Raw genomic sequence first — 22,500 nt, 5'->3', positions numbered from 1 at the left:
TGTAGTCTAACATTGCCAACACCAAAAGTATATATTCACAATATAATTAATTTCTCAGAAATGTGTATTTCCTTTGTCAGTATGCCTTGAAGTATTTAGATATAACCAACACAGTATCATATATCTGCAGCAGATTAATACATTAACTAAAGTGAATTCTTTAAGAATGTAACACAAGACTTTTCATGAGAATTTCAAAGGAATTTAATGTCCTTTTTTACACATTTTTCATTTGGAAAAATCGTCTTATACTTGGAATTTTTAACTTCATTTCATTTTTTTTTTTCTTTCAATATTTGGCTTAAACTATATTCTTGGGACAAAAGACATTCTTGATTTCATCCCAAAGTTTGAGGTTGAATAAAAGAATGAAAAGAGCAAAGGTCGGTGTCCTTTGGCCCTTCTTCCTCTTGAAGAAGGTCTTGGAGTATTCTTTGAGTCAAAATTTTGGTTTTAATCTACCAGGGCCCCCCGGAGCGTCCCGGGTCTAATAGTTCCTTTTACGACCACCATATCCCTGAGGGCGCTGTTGCACAAGTCTTTTTCCAGCATTAAAACTACAAATTTGGCACCAAGATTACTCCAAGATTCTACTCACGGAAAATAGCGTTCAGTCCTAAGAGTATTTGATCCTTTTTGTCGCCAGACAATTCTGTTCATCTAAAGAAAGACCTTTGGGATCTGCTGGGTTTAGGATAATCTCGGTTAATACTATACGTATTTCCTCTCTGTCGTCAGGTAATTTTATTCAGGTGAAGGAAAACACATTCTATTATGAAGGGTTAAAGCCACGGACCAGACCTCCGGATATTAGTTAAGCCTGTTAGTAAAATTCTTCTCATCATCGAGAATCTTTGGAATGAATTATATTCAGAACAGTGAAAACCTCAAACCAATTTTGGTCATGGCGTTTTATGGGTGTATTAGATTGTAGTTCAGGAATAGAAATCAAATAATGAGATGTAAAGCGTAGCCTGGCGAAAAAGAACAAGATGATGAAAGATAGAAAAAACATAGCAGACTATTTTAAACCATATTGACATCGTACTAGGCCACCTAGAAGAACTAGATTTTATTTGTCTATTTTTTTTTTCTTTTTTTACACATCTTTAATCTGGACCAGTGTTTCCCAACCTTTTCCGACCCCAAGATCATCCTATAGTCAGGTCTAGTTTAGCATCCACTAACTAATATCCTAATACTAGAATGACAAAGGAACGCAAATCTAGAATAACCCCCGTCTTCATTCACTTCTCAGTTGCTCTTTTCGAGTCCAAATCAAATTATTTGACGAGTTATATTGAGATAAATAAAAGTTATCCTAGCGACGACGTACGTGAAGATACAGAAGTTAAATATGCAAATGATTTAGCAAATATATTCAGTTTGCTTTTCCAATGCTAACATGGAATAATTCTAGTTACTAGATATATCTTCTTGGATATTGTTTTTCATTACTATTTTGCTGTCATTTGAGGTTTCTGTGTATAATCATAGACTAAATTTTTTATATATTTTGTTCCATTGCTATTTTCTAAACTATGAAAAACAAATGATCTATAGAAAATATGCAGATAAACTTTACAGAAAAGCAGTGTACCCGTTTTCCAATGAATAAATGAATAAATAAATACATACATATACCAACGGCTTTTTCCCCCTTACAAGGGAGGTAGCAAAAGTCAAAGGCATAAAGCCACTCCCATCCACTCCACCCCCACATACTCCACCCCACTTACTCCACTCCCTCCCTCCCTCCCTCCCTCCTCCTCCCTCCCTCCCTCCCTCCCTCCCTCCCTCTTTTCTTGGCTCCTCCTGAATGACGGGTCATAAACAACTAAATGAATATAGATTTATCAATTACGATGAAATTGACTCCCATAATCCTACGTAGATTTTAGTTATCTATCAATGTCTTGAAGTATAGTGAAATTATCTTTGTATAGGAAAAAGTACTTAATTTGAGGTCATGTAGAATTAATTTGAATTATGATCGCGTGTTTTCGATCATCTAATGCACATTTAAAGCACTCTGAACTGGTGTACTAATAGCGTAGTTAATGAATGGAATAAACTTGGTAACCATGTAGTGAGCGCTGAAACTACTTGTTATATGAAGAGAAGATTAGATAACTTCATGGATAGAGATACGTGGTAAGGGACATGGAACTACCGAGTGTAGGCCTTATGGTCTCTTGCATCCTCCTTCATTCTTATGGTCTTAATTGTTAATTAAAGTTATTGTTCAATTTATGGCTACATATGGGACGTAAGCCTTGAATATAGAATGTGTTCACATATAAACACCTTTTTGTAATAACGTTGTTACGTGTAAAAAGTGGCAAAAATTACCCTCAGAAATAATTTTGTAAACAAAGAGACGAATTATTAGATAAATAGATAAATTGATAAACAGATGAATACATCAATAGAATAGATACACCAAAATGAATAGATAAATATATATATTATAAGTAATAATAAAAAGAATGGGGCAAAAGTGATACAGCCTTTGAAGAAAAGTAAGAGTGTATTATTCATAATGTGTAATAGTAATATCAACTCCACATCCATATTTTCATTACGTGATAAATGTTCATTCGAAATATATAATTGTTTGTGATGTAAAGTCTCCCATTAAAGAAACGTTCATATGAAATGTAATAATTAACGTCTGTGATATGTCTAATATTATGCGAAAATAAAGAGACTGAAAAGACATATAGGTTTATTGTGAAATCATTTTCAGAAGAATCTAATACTATTTCGTCAGTAGAAATGAACACCCCTGTGAGTTTTGATACAGAATTTTTGTAGTCTTTTGCATTTCCTATTGTTTTTTATCCAATAAGCACATGTATTAATTATATCCCATCTAGTTAGATTTTATGTTAATTTCATTATAGGTAGCCAGACCTTCGTGGCATATCGAACAATAAGGGATGATGTATTGTTCCCTATTTTTCTTCTTTTTCCTTCTTTAATCGTGCATTCATTCTTTAAACATAAAAAATACACCAAATTAGTTAACAGTTAATTTTACTAACAGCTGGTAATAAGAAACTAAATTTGAACAACTCAGAATAAAATAATTTGAAGTGTAGGATACTATATTACTTAATATGTGTGGCGTACGGCAATTTGTCGTCTGGCCGTTCTCCGCCCGTGACGTCATAGCGTTTCAATCAAAAGGCGGGAAAATGACACTTGTTTTATGAATACGGTAACTCACTTTATAGATTTTTGTGACGACTGAGTATGATAGGAGTGGGTGTCGATCGATTAAGAGCTCTTTCAGGATACAGACCACCTCAGCTAAATAAAATTGTTCTTAGTCAGGAGCAACGTATTTATTATCCTCGTTTTCATCGTCACAATCTTACAGTCTTGGAGCAATACACAGAGCTTAATATTTGACAAAGATGGGGGATATTTTCTCTTGCTATTGAAAAAAAAATAGTAATAAAAAACGGCACTTGACAAGTCATTACTGAAGGGGTAAAATCAACATCATAGGATTTTATAAATCCACACAAAGAAAATGTGTCCTTTTGTAATGTAGTTGTAGTTTGTAATATTCAACTCAAATTCGACAGATCCCAAGCCATTCTCCTTACAATTACTCCTTGGGTTAATGGTAACTGGTAACATTAATAAAAATCAAGTTGGGATGACTTCACGAAGAAACTGTCTTGTTTACAAGTGAATAATTGGAACCCCTTCTTTTATAGAAGCGGAGCTATACATGGGTTCTGCACCCTCTAGGGTCGTAGGCTTATGTTGTGGAGGTATGCACGCATTACGACTGCAAGGCCTTACGTCTGCTTTAAGTCCCAACTGGCCTTTCAACCCAGCACACGCTCGCTGGTACTGGAAACTGACCTGTAGGTCTTCTTGTGCAAGTCTTCATAACTATCTAGTTTCGTAGAGGGAATTGTATTAATACAACGCCAAAGAATGGTGTATTTGCATAGTTTGACGGATCATGAGTCAGTTATAGCTGTCCGAGATAGTGCAGCTACTCTGGTTTGAAAAAGAAATGAGAAAAAAGGAAAAGAATTGTATTATTTATGTAAAATGTTGTGCTTCTATTGTCCACGCTATGACGTCATGTCGCCTGAATTGCACTCCGTTCTTGTCCAACTCACGGATTACATTCCCCAAGTTTAACCGACTCTCATTCTGTATCATGCTTGGTATAATATTCTGAGGTACTACTTGCGCTTGGAGATATAGTTCCTTGCAGGAACCTGACACAACATCGTCAGAATACAGAACTCTTTCCAGGAATGCGTTAGGCGACGAGGGAAAAGAAGGAAAAGGAGTTTACACTCCGCGTAGACCCTCGACTATGTTAGCTTTCGGGTCATGAAATTTACTAAAGAGGAAGGAACGATATAGTCGTAGGAAATCACCTCGACGCTTTCTGGTCTTCGTACTTGTTAGCAAAGACGAAGAAAACTATCGTGTAATAACTCAACACAAATTAAAAGAAGTCTGTAGTTTAGCTTTTTGTACAATGACTGTATATCACTGATGTCCACTTTTTTCAATTATCTGTGAAAAAAAAAAATTCATGCTAATATATGCTAGCAGTATGACGAAAAAATAATCTTTTCAGTGATAATTCTCAGAATATTTGAGGACGTTTGGTCTTACTGTCTGGCCTGATTTGTTGTTGAATGTATATATATTCTTAACCAAAAACTGTTTCACAGATCCCCATAAAAGCAGAAACGCATTCAGAAGATATATATAGTAATGATGATAATAATGAAAAAGATCGAAAGCTCAGACCAATCCTCAATGACAAGAACATGATAAATGGATTACATAACTATCAATTATCATATTACAGTTCATTAAGAAAATCTTAACCCAAATTCTACTCTAAGTGCCGCCAGGCAATTAAAATTCAGTTAAGAGAAATTATCCCGTAGTCAGAAGGTTAGGTTATGGGGTGGGTCAGTCCCAAGATTGTGGGGAGTTCTAAGAATATGCTCCAGGGGCCGACCCCACCCCACCCCACCCCACCCCCAAGGCCGAATATGACACATTCTTTGTTTCATAGAGAGTGCCACGGAAATGAATTAAAAAACCTGGAACCAGACAATAAAAGAAAAAGTACCCCCGACACACACACACACACACACACACACACACACACACACACACACACACACACACACACACACACACACACACACACACACACACACACACACACACACACACACACACGCACACACACACACACACACACACACACACACACACACACACACACACACACACACACACACACACACACACACACACACACGACTCGGTGGCGCGGTTGGTAGAGTCCCCAACTGTCACTACGGCAGTCCGGGTTCGAATCCTGCCCAGGGCTGAAATAATTTCAGTATCGCTGCGCTGCGAGTCGTTACTCCAACTATCGTGGCCGGGGAGTTGGGTTTGTGTGTGCGTGTAAGGTCACATCATTACCCATAGTTCGGTCATATATGAGCTCTGAGCTATCTTCCGGGAGGGTAATAGATGTTGATTACGAGTCTCACACGTGATCCAAGACCATGGTGAATCACACACACACACACACACACACACACACACACACACACACACACACACACACACACACACACACACACACAGTTAAATTGTACTTAATTTAATCGCATATTTAATTCTGTTATTTCCTAAAGTGTCCTTTCCAAAGTTAATGTCATGTTGATATGAATGAAGGAATCTTTGTTATCTTTATCATTGTTATTTATATTATTTGATTCATTATTGTTATTATCATTATCATTATTATCATTATTACTATTACTACTATCATCTAAACATTCACGTTTGACATTGTCTGAAGTACTGTAATTTTTAGTTTTTTAATTATACACTTGTTAATATATTTTGTTGTTTTAGATTTTTTTTTGTATTCTAATGTAATAATTTTCTCAGTAAATAGAATAATTTTGCTTATTGCAATTCATTATATCGAAAGTTTCTTATTTTGTACACTGACCCAACTATTTCCTCCGTGAAAAAGGTCAACTAAACTAAACTAATCTAGCGTCGCGGGTTTTACGCCAGCTCGGATGTAGCATTTCCCACGGAGCGGAAATACTTTGAGTCTGGGCGTCTCTCGTCGGTCGAGAGGCCTTTGTCTCCTCCCCCCATCCCCCTCCTCCTCCCCCCACCACCTCACCATAGTGACAAACCTCATTGTTTCCGTCCCGGCTCAGAGCCCAGGATCCATAACCTATGGTGTCCCGGTCCTTCAAGATCCGTTTCAGGCCTGTGTCCTCCACCCTCCCCCCCTTATCGCCTGCCGTCAGCCAGGATAGAATGCTTAAAGTGCGTCACCACCACCCCTCGTTTTATTTATGTGTTTATTCGGTTCAATTTTCCAGCTCTGCCTCGCTGCATTTTTTTTCTTTTCTTTTTTTTTTTTACCCAAATGTTCTATCCCCTCGATGCTGGGGTAGAAGTGGTAATTCATTTTATCTATCTTATTTATTTTATCTATTTATCCATTTATTTATTTAATTTATTTATTCTATTTACTTTTTTATTTATCTATATATATATTTTTTTTTTGCCGGGGGGGGGTGACTTGGACTCGGCAAAGTAATACCAATGATGAAAGATCATAGAGCACTAGAACACTGTCCAAATTCCCACTTCATTCTGGGGTCTGTCCGGATTATTTGTTCTTGATTTTCCGGTCATAGTTCCTCTCTGTCCCAGATAAACACGCTCCTTCAGGAGAAAAAGAGAGAGAGAGAGAGAGAAAGAGAAAGGGAGGAGGGAGAGAGAGAGAGAGAGAGAAAGGTCGATTTGCAAATCCGTTTCGGGCTCTGGAAGTATTGTATTCCCTTGTCAGAAACTTCCTGCAACCAGTCTTCCACCCCCACCGCCCCCCTCTCCCCCACCCCCACACTCTCCGTCAGATCTCTCTCGTAGTCTCTCGAAGAACGAATTATACTAACAACCAAAAAGTCTGTTATCATATTTTTCCTTTTCCCCCATCCAATAATGCAGATGAATAGAGTAATGGGTAGATGAATATTCTTTATTTTGATTAATTAACAGCCATATAGATGCACAATAAGAATTATATAATTAGATCCCATGGAGTAGGATTTTGTTGTTGGGTTTAATAAGTTACACAATCATCATGTCTTTCTTTGACATGGGGTCGTGAAAGGTCAGTGATATATAGCCCGTGAGTCGCCAGTGAGATACATTCCATTAGGCGCCGGTGAGAAACAGCCCGTGAGACGCCAGTGAGATATATCCCGTGAGACGTTAGTGAGATGTAGCCCGTGAGATGTCAGTGAAATATTACCAGTGAGACGTCAGTGAAATATTACTCGTGAGACGTCAGTGAGATATAGCCTGTGATATATCAGTGAGATACAGCCAATGTAACGTTAATGATATATAGCCCGTGAGATGCAAGTGATGTATAACCCGTGAGACGTCAGTGAGATATAACGCCAGTGAGGTAAAGCCTGTGAGACGCCAGTGAGATATACTCTGTACGTTCTAACCTGACGTGAGTTGATCAAATGTCGAGATTAAGTCGGGCATTTGTTTCAAACATATTTGGTGTTTCCTTTGTCATAGTCGCACATTTGAAAAAAGAAGTTCCTCTTGGTATGATTTGTTATTATCATTGTGGAAAATTGTATCATAATGGCTAACGGAAATTATAAATAAACTTTTGTAATGATAATGTAGAAAATGTTCCCATGTTCGTATGGAATTTGTCTAGAGATTTGTGTGAAAAAAAAAGTACTGAATCACTATTAATGTAGATAGTACAACTGTGCAAAAATACTATCCTAACTTCACTGGCACAACGCGGAAAAAATATATAAGGAATCAAAGATTCCGACTTTCTCTCAGTAAATAAACATAAGACGATCACTAGCGCAGAATCAAATCGCCTATAAACCTTCGGTGATCCCTTTCGAACGCGTATATGGGAATCTGATCGACTTGGGACACAAATCTTCGGACCTCTCGTCTTCCTCTCGAAGACGGAAGGAATGGTCGTCTTCGAGTGAGAACGTCCAGGTTACGATTGAGCACCAAACGAGCGTCTTAGAAAGGAAGGATTAGAGAAAGAAATTATCAAGAAAAGTAGTTTTAAGAAGAAGTTGTTAAGAAAAGAGAAGAAGTTCAGGTGGATCAGATGTATGTTTTTGTTGTTTTTATTAGGCCTCGATGTCAATGGAATGTGACTCCAAATGTCCTCCTCCCTTGATTTGTTGTGGTCATCGTCTGTATGTTCTCCCATCGTCTTCTCAAGAATGAGTGGAATGAAATATTAGTGTTAGGTGGAGAAAGAATGGAATCTTGTGTGGAATGAATAACGAAAGTGGAATGAATCGTCAGTCGCCATTGATGAGTATAGGTCAAGAGAACGAGACTGTGATGATCAAAGGAGTTTGTGTGTGCGTGGCTTTCGACTGAATGGGTGAGTTCTTGAATACACGAGTCGGACCCTGGAACGCATAAGCATAACCTCGTGTTTTCGTCCTCTGGAACAGCTTTCCAGCGCGATGAATTAAAAAGCGACGAAGAACCTGGAACGCGCCAGCCAAGGGATGGGATACAAGTGACGATGGGCATCAGCGACCCGAGGGGAACCCTTGGCACTTCGGTTCCCTGTGTGACGTCATGGCGCCAGAGTGACTCGGAGTCCCACTGAGACAGGGCGTCGAAATGACCTTGCTGGAGGTCGACCTTCCGCGGCTGTCCTTCTTGTGCGTGGCCGAGGAGGGGGAGCTGCCGTCGTGTTCGAGCGTCCGGTTCGAATCCCGCCGTCGAAGGTCAACCTTGAGGGCCCGACTGAAGGACCACAAGTGAAACTCGGTCTTCAGGGGTTGCCGAGAAAGGAAGCCTCGAAGAGCGAGATCGTGTGAGGTAGAGGGCCGAGACCGCCGAGGCGAGGTTGGAGTGCGAGCTTGGAGACCCAGGTCCCACCCCCATGGCGGGTCTGTGCGGCTGCTGGAAGCTATCCTCCCAGGGGCACTGCGATGGCTGTGGCTACAAGGTGTTACTTCGAGGAGCACTCAACAATGCGCCTTACCAGCCCTCGTCCTCGAAGTCCTCGCGCCATGACAAGTCCTCCACGGAGGCATCGGCCTCAAGCAACCGCCCCTCGTCCTCGGACTGGCGAAGCTCCGGAGGGCGACAGACTGTCACTTCGTCTCTCGACCGGAAGACGCCAACCGCTCCGAGGACGACCACCTCGTCCTCGAGCAATACGACCACCGCGACGATCCAGCAGTTGCCTGGGTCTCCGTACCAGTACCGCCGACATTCGCATCCCTTCCAGCTCCACGAGGACCACCTCTCGCGGTCCAAGCACCACTACCACCACCACCAACACCATCACCACCATCACCACCACCCGCAATCCCAGCTCCCTCAGTCTTCCGCCTACAACGTGCCCCTCCCCCAGTCCCTCTGCACGCCGGAGTGCGACTCGAGCAATGGCTTCGAGGGTGGTGGAGGAGGAGGAGGAGTAGGAGGCGTTGGAGGAGGAAGTGTGTTGTGGAGACGTCGAGCGGGTGGGTCCTTCCCGCAGCAGATGCTCCTCAGCGTCATGCAGCCTCCCCGCCACCTCCTCCTCGACCCGACGGCTGGCCTCCACCTCACGGGCGAGGAGGGTAAGCATCCCACCTCTTCCTGCGCATCCCCGACGACCACCGCTGCCTCTTCCTCCGTCAGTCAGCACGTAGATACCTCCTCCTTGCCCCCGTGCCTCCCTCTCCCGAACTCCAGTCTCTCCACCCCTCCTCCCCCTCCGCCCCTCCTCCACCCGCCGTGCCCCCCCTCCCCCCGCGTGCCCCCCTTCGAGATCGGCTCCTTCCTGCCGCCGGTGTCGCCGCGTTGGATGAGCGACACCGTCGGTCCTCCGCCCTCGAGCGTGGCGCCGTGGTCCTCCATGGCGTCCTCCTCGAGCCTACAGGTCCGCTACCAGGCCCTAAGCCTGGCTCGCGCTTCTTCCCGTTCCCACTCGGACCTTCGTCAGGTGGTGGCTCCCTCAGACACCTCCTCCTCCTCATGTCTCGCCTCCGCCACCGTCTCCACCTCCACACCTGACCCTTCATCTACCTCGCCCTTGAGCGGTTCGAGGCCAAGCTCGATGTACAGCTCACACACCCTGCCCGCGCCCCCGCCGCCCACAAGGGCGAGGCGTCTCAGTGTCAGGAGGCCCCAGGAGGTTGGTGTCCCGGAACGACTGGGCAGCTCTCTGCTGTCTGCTGCTGATGATGCTGATGCTGCTACCTGCTGCTACCTGCTGTCTCTATCTGTTGCCTACTCTCTGCTTACCGATGTCTGTTGAGCCTGCTGCCTGGGATGACTTTTTTTTTTTTTTTTTTGAATGATAGACTTTGGTGTCTATTGCACGATATCAATGTCTTACAATCTACTGCACTATATCTTTATTTTTATTTATTTTTTGCACATTCTTTTTTTAAAGGTTATCTCTGAAAACGAGCATTTTTTCGCTTATTACCTTGCCCCTGCTACCAAGCTCATGCTAACACCTGCTCACTACCCATTCGCAACTGCTCACTTTCAGCTGTTCACCCATCCTGCTGTTGTCTTTGATTGATGCCCATTGACGTCAAATACTTTCCGCACAGCTTCCTATACTCAGCTGCCAGGTGGTTCCTACCATTGCCAGATGGTCCAAATACCACCTGTCTATTCCCAACTGACGTCCTTCAGATGCCGTGCCAGCTGAACTGCTAGATACCTGCTGAGGTCTGAGTAATTCCATCTGCCAATAGCAACTGTACGATCAATAGCGGATATATTCCTGATTTCGTTAAATCACTATTTTCTTACTTGCCACCGTGTTTTTTTTTGTTTTTATTTCCAGCTGCTGATTTACTAGCACTATCTTGAAAGTGCCTTTTGACTTTTTCTTTCTCTCTCTCTCTTCCTTGCTTTCTCTCTCTCCTCTCTTCTCTGTCTCTCACTCTCTCTCCATCTCCTCTCTGCACCTCCCTCCATCTCCTCTCTCTCTTTCTTTCTCTCTCTAAACCTGTCTATCTATCTATCTCTGTCTCCTCTTTTTCTCTCTCTCTTCTCTCCCTCTTCTCTCCCTCTTCTCTCTCTCTCTCTCTCTCTCTCTCTCTCTCTCTCTCTCTCTCTCTCTCTCTCTCTCTCTCTCTCTCTCTCTCTCTCTCTCTCTCTCTCTCTCTCTCTCTCTCTCTCTCTCCATCTCATCTCCCTCTGCATCTCTCTCCATGTCCTCTCTCTCCATCTCCCCTCTCTTCATCCCCCCCTCTCTCTCTCTCTCTCTCTCTCTCTCTCTCTCTCTCTCTCTCTCTCTCTCTCTCTCTCTCTCTCTCTCTCTCTCTCTCTCTCTCTCTCTCTCTCTCTCTCTCTCTCTCTCTCTCTCTATGCATTTTTTACACCAGCTACTTGACTTCCGCCTGGCAAAGCCTAGTAGCTTCATACTCCACACTTTCTAGTGTCTTACAAAATGTGCCCCTCTTTTTATTACGAGAAATGTGCGTTTTGCCTTTTCCCAAAAGGGTGTGGCCCTGTGTACTGGCACTCTCTCCCCGGGATCTTGACTAAGAGATCTCCCGGTGACCGTTGCCGGCCTCCTAGTGGCTACAGGTATCAAAAGACTAGAAATTAAAAGATTAAAAATCGCTTTCTACTCTCTGGCTTTGAATTGTCATGGATTCCCCATGTGCTCCCAATCTTATGGATTACTGTCACTGTTCCCTTGAATTACTGTCATCTGTTAACTATCAGTTACTTAAAGCTCCTGTTTCCATTTGGTTAACTGTTGTCCCCTTCCTAAGGGAGGGTGCCCACTGCTTGCTACCTGTTTCCTGTTGCTTAATCCCCGTTGTTTCCTGTTTGCCTGTTGACTACCACCCCCCTCCTGTTGACCATACCCAATGCCTGTTGAGTGCTGACTTGCTATGTCCCCGTTTGTTTTAAAATGGGACAAGGCTTGCTGCTTGAATTATAGTGTCTGTTGTTTTCTGTTTTATATCGAGACCTTGTCAGTGCTGACTGCGTTTATGTGCTGTACCGTCTGTTGCCTTCTGTTCACCATATCTGTTTTTACTGTTGTTTTAATGCACCTTGGATGTGTCACACTTGTTTGTATGTTCTCGTCAATATTTGTCTCGGAAACTTCGTAACACGTACTTGATACAAAATGCATTTAGCAAAATATCATTTAGATCCCTGAGATCATTATCGAACGATTTTCTGGATTAATAGATGACTGAATTGGTGACCTCAGAGTAATGAGATTGATTTAATATGTCTCTACATGGATAAGGAATTAAGGTAAAAGAAAGGGATTAGATAGCTCTTGGGTTTCCCATGATTTAAGTACCGGCTCGGGACTCTTATGGTAATCTGCTCAGAACTGAAATATACACGAAACGTGAAAAAAAAATAATTCAAGATTATAGCTGTGTGTTTGGAACGGATGGATATATGCAGACACATTTTCCTTCATAGATGTATATGTATATATATATATATATATAATATATATATATATGTATATATATACATATATATATATACATATATATATATATATATATATATATATGTGTGTGTGTGTGTGTGTGTGTGTGTGTGTGTGTGTGTGTGTGTGTGTGTGTGTGTGGGCGTGTGTGTGTGTATAAAATAATAATAGCAATTTTTGGGATGACAATAATACAGAGATACACTGGCAACATACACTATATGTAAGCTAAAAACATACTAATCTATTCTAAGTGATTAATGTTCTTTCAACCGGTTGTTCTGGGGCCTCATTGATGTTTGTTTACTTGTGAGATGGAATTCACTTGTAAGGCGTCGGCGATCTCAATATAAACGGCATTGTGTGTGTGTGTGTGTGTGTGTGTGTGTGTGTGTGTGTGTGTGTGTGTGTGTGTGTGTGTGTGTGTGTGTGTGTGTGTGTGTGTGTGTGTGTGTGTGTGTGTGTGATTTTCGTGTTTGTTGCTCTGGTACTTTCCGTTAATTACACTCAAACAATGGCGCCAAATGCCAACTGAACGAGGTAGTATATATAAAAAAATGTGACATTGTTGATGGTGCTCAAATGATGACGTGGCTTGCACTCCGACCGATCATAGGGGCTACTACAACTAGAACCACTTCTAGATTTGTGGCAACAGAACCACATCTAACATATACTTCCCTTTGCCTTCCTAGGATTCCCCCATCCCCCTTTCAGCTTAAATAAAACCGCCTGACCGTAAGTCACAGGCAAATTGACTTAGGTTGAACCAACTTCATCATCCGCGTAGTTAAGGAATGTAGTTTACGTCGAAGATATGGGTTTAGAAATTAAATAAGCAAGAACTGATTTAGCAATAGAGTGGTTAACGAATGAAATAGACTTAGTAGCCATGTCGTGAGCTCTGAAACAATTAATTGTTTTGAGAGAAGATTAGATAACTTTGTGGAGAAGGATAATAGGTGGTAAGTATCAGGGAACTGCCTAGTGTAGGACTTATGGTCTCCTGCAGTCTCCTCCATTCATATATTCTCGTGATATTCAGTCGGATGAACACCTCAACAATATGATGTAACGCCTTCTAATGGATTTCGTTATTTGCTTGTTTTATTCACCTGTTTAGACTTAGCCTCCATTTTGAAAAGAGCCTCTATATGTCGAGACGAAAGAATCTTGTTGAAAATGTTGCACATCACAGTCTTTAAATGTCGCGCACCACAGAGCGTTGAAGTGACGTAATAAAGTGTTGTAGCAAGATCACGCCTTAAAGAATTAGTTTTCTGTTTGTCCGCGCACCATATATTTCCTGTATTAATTAATGTCACCCATTCGAACTAGTAGTTATGTAAACATATCGTGATTAACAGTTTTATATCTCTCATATCAATATATAAATATGTATGAGCGTGTTTACAAATATTCTATATAGTAACAATTGTAATTTATGAACTTAGTAACATATCACTGTGCTGGAGTGTTGTGTTGCGTAAGGAGTGGTGGGGAGGGGGAGGGGTGTTGGGTGCTAGTTGGGTGGGGGGTAGAGATAAGAGGGGGGCGGCTGAGGAGGTTATGGAGATTAACACTGCCTGTCGCGGCAGGACCGAAGTCAGGTCTAATAGGATCAGTCTGGACAGAAGCTTCTGAGAACACGAACATACAGGATTGTATGACGTCAGGGAAGGACTGGATGACGTCATACGAGGGCTGGATGGCGTCATCCGGGGACCGAGTGATGTCAGAATGAGACTGACGTCAAGAAGGGAATGGGCAGGGAACGGATGATGTCATATTAGGGTCGGATTATGGTAAACAGGCATTAAACGACATCAGATGAAAACTAAATGACGTCATTCAGGGGTCGGATGACGTCAGAAAGGGGCTGGATGACGCCAGATGAGAACGGACCAGGTGCCTCGAGATAAGTGGATTCGAGCTGGATGCAGCCGTGATTATGATGGATGAAGGACCGAAAGAGAATGGATGAGGAGATAGATGGAGTCCTGGATGAGGTATCCTGGCGACTCAGTGAGAGTGGATGTCGACTGGATTAAATTAGGGTGTCCTGCACTAGAGGTGGGAGGGGGGAAGGGGGAGGAGTAATTACATTTGGTAGTGGCTGGTGGGAAGGGGGAAGGGGGAAGGGGGAGCTTGCTGTGTGTGTATGTGTGATTCACCATGGTCTTGGAGCACGTGTTGGACTCGTGATCGACAGTTATTTACCTCCCGGATGAGAGCTCAAAGCTCGCATGACCGATCTATGGGTAATGCTGTGACCTTACACATACACACACACAACTCCCCGCCCACGAGAGTTGAAGTAACACCCCGCAGCGCAGCGATACTGAAATTATTTCAGCCCTGGGCGGGAGTCGAACCCGGACCGCCATAGTGGCAGCCGAAAACTCTAACCACAGCGCCACGAGGTGTGTGTGTGTGTGTGTGTGTGTGTGTGTGTGTGTGTGTGTGTGTGTGTGTGTGTGTGTGTGTGTGTGTGTGTGTGTGTGTGTGTGTGTGTGTGTGTGTGTGTGTGTGTGTGTGTGTGTGTGTGTGTGTGTGTGTGAGTTGACGACTACTACTACTCCCTGTGTAATTCGGTCGACTAGTGCTTTTCAACCCTTCCACTGTCGTTCAGTTCCCGGTTGTCTTGCATTTGGTCCCTCAAGTTTACAAAGTGTCGGTTTGATGTATTTAACCCATTCACCTCGTTTAACCCCGTTTCTCCTAGGGCAGGAAGGAGGTTTAACAAATCCCTTTCACTATTGTTAAAGATTCAGGCGATTTAATTCAGCCAAGGGAGCCCTCTCACCGTTTTCTATGCGGAGCTAAGGCTGCAATATTTTCTTTCTCGTTGCATTCTGCCCAACGGAAAGGTCAAACAAAGTTCTGACATTTCGATTCTTCTCGTAAAAAGTGATCAGTTAACAGAGCTGGGCGCGTTACCCCCGTACATATAGTGCGTCACCGATAATATGGGGTGCGTTACCGTCGATGCGTTACCGATTTTTATTTCCTTTAGACTGATTTTGATGAAAAGAAAATCGAAATGGAGAAGTATTTACTTCTTACGAATATTCTCAATAAAATAAAACCTAAACTACAACATTGATATTCCCTATTCTAAAAACATAAAATAACCAGAGCTGGGCACTTGCGTTACTGCGTTACTAACGCATTACCTGAGCTGGCTGAGCAGGTTAGGGCGTCGTTACTTACGGCGAAGGTCGAGGGGATGGCGGTTCGAATCCTGCCACCGGCGAAGTTGAACCAATGGCATGGTTAATTAAATTCCACGTTACAAAGTCCTCTGTGAGGGGCACCGTCAGCCTTCCGATAGGGGGGAGTTTATGACGTGAAACCATATCACTCCCAAAAGTTCCCCGCCTCTCTCCTCAGGTGAATAAAATTGCTTGGCGACAGCCTAAATAAAAACATATAAGTCTGCCACAGATGGTGAAAGACTATATAGACGACGAAGTAGGAGCAAGCATATGACTGGATGCTCCTAGATCAAGGAAAAAAAATAGATAAATAATTGTGGTATTCTTAAAAAAAATCTTTCCTTATATAAATCTTATATAGATCCTAGGAGGGGAAGATTTATGCAAGGAAGGATTTTTTTTTAAGAATACCATCATAAAATTCTTACGGTGGTATTCTTAAAAATATTCTTTCCTTATATAAATCTTTCCCTTCCAAGGATTTATATAATATTTATATAAGGAAAGAATTTTTTTAAGAATACCACCGAAAGTCCTTTCATCCTCATCAGGATTCTAGTCGACTGGAAAGATATTTATATTTTCTAAATAATCTATTCGTTATTATGTTATGGGATTGTTATGCATTCCGGTCTTCGGCGGTCGTTAGTATCTCTGGTCAAGATTACTTTTGTTGTTGTCTCAGCAGGGTCCGGGTACGGTCTCTCCCCTTCTCCCATTGGCTTCCACTCCAGGCAGAAGCCCCCTCGACGAAGGCACTTATGTCATCACAAGTTTCGAGCACATTTTCATAATTAGTCACTTTTTGGGGTTTCTCATTCTTTTTTTGTTTTTGTTGTTTCTATAATTCCTAATCTATAAGTATTTCTAGTGTACGCACGCGTTTGTTTGTGTGTACTTGTGTATGTATGCGTGTGTCTGTGTGTGTCTGTGTACATCTGTATTTGTGTATGTGTTATGCTGTATTTGTGCGTGCTTGTGTGTATACATATGTGTGTGTGTGTGTGTGTGTATGTGCGTGCGTGTGTAAAACTGTATATGTGTGTGTGAGTGTGTATGTGTGTGTGTGTATGTGTATGTGTGTGCGTGTGTGAAACTGTATTTGTGTGTGTGTGTGTGTGTGTGTGTGTGTATGCGTGTGTGAAACTGTATGTGTGTGTGTGTGTGTGTGTGTGTGTGTGTGTGTGTGTGTGTGTGTGTGTGTGCGCGCGTGTGTATGTGTATCTGTATGCGCCTGTATTTGTGTGTGTGTATATATGTGTGTGTTTGTGTGTGTGTGTGTGTGTGTGTGTGTGTGTGTGTGTGTGTTCTTTTGTGTGGGGGCATACGTATACGTATCTGTGCACATGATTTCGTGTGTGTGTGTGTGTGTGTGTGTGTGTGTGTGTGTGTGTGTGTGTGTGTGTGTGTGTGTGTGTGTGTGTGTGTGTTCTTTTATGTGGGGGCATACGTGTACGTATCTGTGCACATGATTTCGTGTGTGTGTGTGTGTGTGTGTGTGTGTGTGTGTGTGTGTGTGTGTGTGTGTGTGTGTTCTTTTATGTGGGGGCATACGTGTACGTATCTGTGCATATGATTTCGTGTGTGTGTGTGTTCTTTTGTGTGGGGGCATACGTGTACGTATCTGTGCACATGAGTTCTTGTGTGTGTGTGTGTGTGTGTGTGTGTGTGTGTGTGTGTGTGTGTGTGTGTGTGTGTGTGTGTGTGTGTGTGCGTGCGTGTTTGTCCCATTTGACTGCATTTACGTAATTGTATTTTTACCAAAATTAGATTAATTTACCATAACCCGGGGATGAGGAGTGGATGGGGGTGTACCATCCACAAGCTTCTAACTATTGTACCTCATATAATGCAGCCGTGTCCATACCAGCCTCTGTTACCACAACGAGAACTACTGTAATTGCAATGACAGTGAAATAAACTACTGTAATTGCAATAACAGTGAAATAACAGTGTAATGACAGTGTAATAATAATATAATGACAGTGCAATGACTGTGTAATACCTTCATGCCAGTTAAAAAATAAATCAGCGTTTAGATATCAAATGTCACTCAAATATCATCAACGATTTAGGTACTGTGTGTATTCACCATGGTCCTGGATCACGTGTTGGACTCGTGATCGACAGCTATTTCCCTCTCAGAAGAGAGCTCAAAGCTCGTATATGACTGAGACTGATCTATGGGTAATGCTGTGACCTGATACGCACACACACACACACACACACACACACACACACACACACACACACACACACACACACACACACACACACACACACACACACACACACACACACACACCTAACTCCCCGCCCATGAGAGTTGGAGTAACGCCCCGCAGCGCAGCGATACTGAAATTATTTCAACCCTGGGCAGGATTCGAACCCGGATCGCCGTAGTGTGTGTGTGTAAACTCCTTTACTTCTGAGAACATTTCATAAATCAAATCAGCTAACGGTAGCCATAATAAATGATTAAAGTAACACCAGATTACTCAATTCACCTGAGATAGAGAGAGCTGAGAGAGAGAGAGAGAGGGAGAGAGAGAGAGAGAGAAAGAGGGAGGAAAACCCACTTTGCAGTGAAAAAGTTTAACTACTGTTTTTATTTTTAACTGAAATAAATATAATTAATATTAATTAGCTCAGAATTGTTTAATTATATCCCTATGTCATATTTGGATTAAGTTTTATTGGAGCTCATTTCATAGAATTTTGTTTTGTTTTGCTCTGTGATATTTCGTTTGATTTAGTTTAATTCAATTATCTTTTGTTTGGTGTTCAATTCGATAAATGTGTTGTTTTTGTTTCGTGTCTAAGATCGTATTTATTTATTCTTTTACTTTATCTATCTACTTCTTTTTATGCATTTATTTATTTATTGTCACTGTTTACTTAATAAGAATTTATAGATGTTTCGGAGAACATATTCTTTTTCGAAATAAATTCACGGGAGGGAAAAAATTAAATACATTTTTCAGAGGCAATGGTACAACGTCAGGGCTGTAAACTATGAGTAATGATCAATACTCATCACTTTCACCCTCCCAGCAAGCGACATGACGTCACGAAACGCAACAAGCGACGTGACGTCACGGAACGCCTTCAGTGAGAAAATTACTCTTCCGTTGTCAAATAATTTGATGAGAGAATAACGAAACTGGCGATTATGATGCCTATGCTGTTGTGACGTGACAGAAATTAAAAATGATGATGCTGAAATAGAGGAATATCATCTTATTTTTAGTAACTCTGAGTTCCTAGAATGGCGAACTTCCAAGCTGCATTTAGTCTATATCACAAAAGCCGTTTTTTTCTGGACATGATGTCACTAATCATCAATGACGTTACGTAGTCATCAATGACGTCACACTATGAAAACTGAATAGAGTGAATCGGGTTCAAACCTCAACAACAAATAAATCCATTCAGGTCTCGTAGTTGGTTACGATAGAAAACAATGGCGGTTGGAATTATTTTTCGTAGTATAGTCTACGACGGGGGTCCAGAGTGACAGGGTAATGACGCATCAAGTCATGTTATTTTGATCGTGTTATTTTCACCGCGCGTTCTTGATAAATTATATTGTGTGGTCCAACAAAAAGGCCATTTTATTTTATTTTTCCGTGTCGTCTATTGTCCCCCACGTCCCAAATCGCTTTTGACAGTGACCCGATATTGTCGTCAAATGATTTTATTAATTTCGTGAGTTGCCATCGGATCAGGTAAAGTCACTTTCACACGGGGCAAAAAATCGTCGATTTTTTCCGACGAAGATACGAGTCGACGGTTTCTTGCCCCGTGTGATACCAACATCAGATTCTGTGCAACGGAAAAGCGACATGACGTCACATCGGGCGCCAACTCATGACGTCAGAGCGCATTAAGGATTCGTTTATAATAAGATACATAATTCATTCCGGTTCTTTTGCGCGTGGGTATACATACATGTGTGTTTGTGTACACATGTGCGTTTGTGTGTACATGTGTGTTTTGTATGTTTTAACTTCATCGTACTTAAATGGTGTAACTTACTTTGAATTCACTTATGTTGTCTGTCCTATTCCTTTTTCCAATCAAGTTTTCTTTATATACCCTCCGCGTGTGAATGTGTATGTGTATGTATGTGTGTGATTCATCATGGTCTTTAGATCACGTGTTGGACTCGTGATCGACAGCTATTTCCCTCACGGAAGAGAGCACAGAGCTCGTATATGACCGATCTATGGGTAACGCCCCACAGCGCAGCGATACTGAAATTATTTCAGCCCTGGGAGGGATTCGAACCCGGACCGCCGTAGTGACAGCCGGGAACTCTACCAACTGCGCCACGAGTGTGTGTGAATGTGTTGAAGTGATTGTATAGGTTAGGGATAAAGAGAGCCAAACAGCAATGGTGTGAGAGAGACCCAGAGAACAAGACAAAGAGAGAGAGAGAGAGAGAGAGAGAGAATAACAAAAAAGAGACAGCAAGAGAAAGATGGAAAAGACAGAAAAGAAATTGATAAAAATAAAAACAAATCAAAGATCAGCGTACTTTCAGTTTGTACTCTGCTTCCATTCTTCTGCTGTTGTCATCCTTCTCATTAAATCTCTCTTGTACTCCATCTCTTCAGCAGGAACGTGACCCCCCGAGGATAGAAACGATGCTTACTGCCAATGAGATTCCTTTGTGTCAATGACGTAACAGAATATTCTGTAGTCACGATATATATATATATATATATATATATATATATATATATATATATATATATATATATATATATATATATATATATATATATATATTGCAGAAAAAACAATGGGAAATAAACTTAATCCGAACATTTACGTCTATTTCAGACATCTTCAGGGAATACGACGAAAACGTTCGGGCTAAGTTTCTTATTTCCCATGTGTGTGTATGTGTGTGTGTGTGTGTGTGTGTGTGTGTGTGTGTGTGTGTGTGTGTGTGTGTGTGTGTGTGTGTGTGTGTGTCTGTCTGTGTAGACTTTACCGATAAACTTTAAGAATACATTCCCCACTGAAACTGCAAAAAACATGATGTTTTGAAATATATGGTAGCCCAAGTCAGTACACTTTGCAGTTAACCAACCAATTATTCAGATTCTGGTTGAATCTAAACTGAAAAGACAAAATAAAGACGAAATTGACCACTTCCTTATTATGTTCATAACCAATTGACTGACTGATGGGGAATGGGGAGGCAAGGGGCAAAAAGATATGGTGCGTCGGTGTTTGGTAGGATACAAAGTGTACTGACATGGACTATGACACTGTTTTTTTTTTTTTAACATTTTCGAACTTCACCATAGATTAATCTCACAGTGGTGGACATATTCCTAAATTTTCTTGAAATTTGTGTACACTTATGTGTGTGTGTATATGTGTGTGTGCGTGTGCACATACTGTATGACCCGTTGATCCGTTGTGTTATTGTTCAAGGGCTGCGTGTCGGCGCCATTACTAGCTTCCCATCTCGCGCTCATTTGATAACAAACAAACCGGAACCGCTGCCTACTCTGTTTTAATGACCAAAATAAGGACCTGTGTGTGTCTTTGTGTGTGTATGTGGTTTACCATGGTATTGGATCACGTGTTGAACTCGTGATTGATAGCTATTTCCCTTCCGGAAAAGAGCTCAGAGCTAATATATGATCGATCCATAGGTAATGGTAATGCTGTAACTATACACGCACACCCAACACCCCGCCCACGAGAGTTGGAGTAACGACTCGAAGCGCAGCGATACTGAAATTATTTAAGGCCTAAGCGGGATTCGAACCCGGACTGCCATAGCAGCGGCCGGGAACGCTACCACTGCGCCATCAAGTGTGTGTGTGTGTATATCTGTGCACATTTCCCCCCGGGGTTCTCTCCCCCTCTCCCTGTGGGACCTGGGGGCCTGGCTGGGTATTTTGCTTAATCGCAAACGACCTCCCCCCCTCCCTCTCCCCCTCCCCCCCCCCTACTGGGTCATCATCGCCACCCTGGCTGACATTATAATTGCACTCTCTGACCAAGCTTTTCTCTTTGATAATAAACAAACAGAAACAGTTGCGTTTGTTTTAGGAATACGAGTATAGAATGTTTCTTGTTTTCAAAACTGATACACACACACACACACACACACACACACACACACACACACACACACACACAAACACACACACACACACATACACAAACTTACATATGTAAACATATATATATATATATATATATGTATATATATATATATATATATATATACATATATATATATATATATATATATATATATATATATACTTATTGCAATTTGCATCTGTGTAATTGAGTATGGTTGCACAAGTGAAACGTTTTATCACTACTAAATCCATCTCCCATATCAAATGCATCACACCTAAGAACGAACGATTTGTCCTCATGATTGATATTTCTCGGCTCAGTTTCGTTACCTAAGAGCATCTGGGATGATGGATCATCCTTCTCTCCCGTCATTAATCGAAGGCAGTGCAGCGAGGCCCAGCTCCTCTGCAGTAGTGCCCGCGAACTAGACTAGTTTTACCGCCACCGTATCATCAAAGTTCTGATTTACTCCACAAAATGAGGGAATCTTCCCATTTTCTATGATTCCCTATTTTACTCCACAAAAAATGGGAATACTACGATTTTTTAATGATTCCCCTATTTACAAAAAAAAAAAAAAAAAAAAAAAAATGGGTATCTTCCCATCTTTTATGATCCCCT

The 22,500-nt window shown here is 41.8% G+C and overlaps 1 protein-coding gene across 3 annotated transcripts in view; it reads left to right on the top strand.

Annotated features, from left to right (window-relative positions):
• Positions 1 to 22,500, top strand: part of LOC143035072 (ras-GEF domain-containing family member 1B-like) — a 333,289-nt gene that overhangs the window by 103,042 nt on the left and 207,747 nt on the right. The window contains exon 1 of one of the 3 annotated variants that reach the window (XM_076201570.1): positions 8,569 to 10,249. The exons of 1 other annotated variant lie outside the window; for it this stretch is intronic. In XM_076201570.1, coding sequence (XP_076057685.1) covers positions 9,008 to 10,249 — 1,242 coding nt within the window. In that variant the 5' untranslated portion in view covers positions 8,569 to 9,007. Of the gene's footprint in view, positions 1 to 8,568; positions 10,250 to 22,500 lie in introns of those variants that run through there. One more of the 3 variants, XM_076201571.1, reaches the window with a different exon arrangement.

Source organism: Oratosquilla oratoria, chromosome 18 (assembly GCF_046742065.1).
Source record: "Oratosquilla oratoria isolate Oo_2021 chromosome 18, ASM4674206v1, whole genome shotgun sequence".
In the NCBI taxonomy this organism is placed as follows: domain Eukaryota; kingdom Metazoa; phylum Arthropoda; class Malacostraca; order Stomatopoda; family Squillidae; genus Oratosquilla; species Oratosquilla oratoria.
Note: the sequence above shows the minus strand (reverse complement) of the source record. Positions and strands in the feature narration are given on the sequence as shown.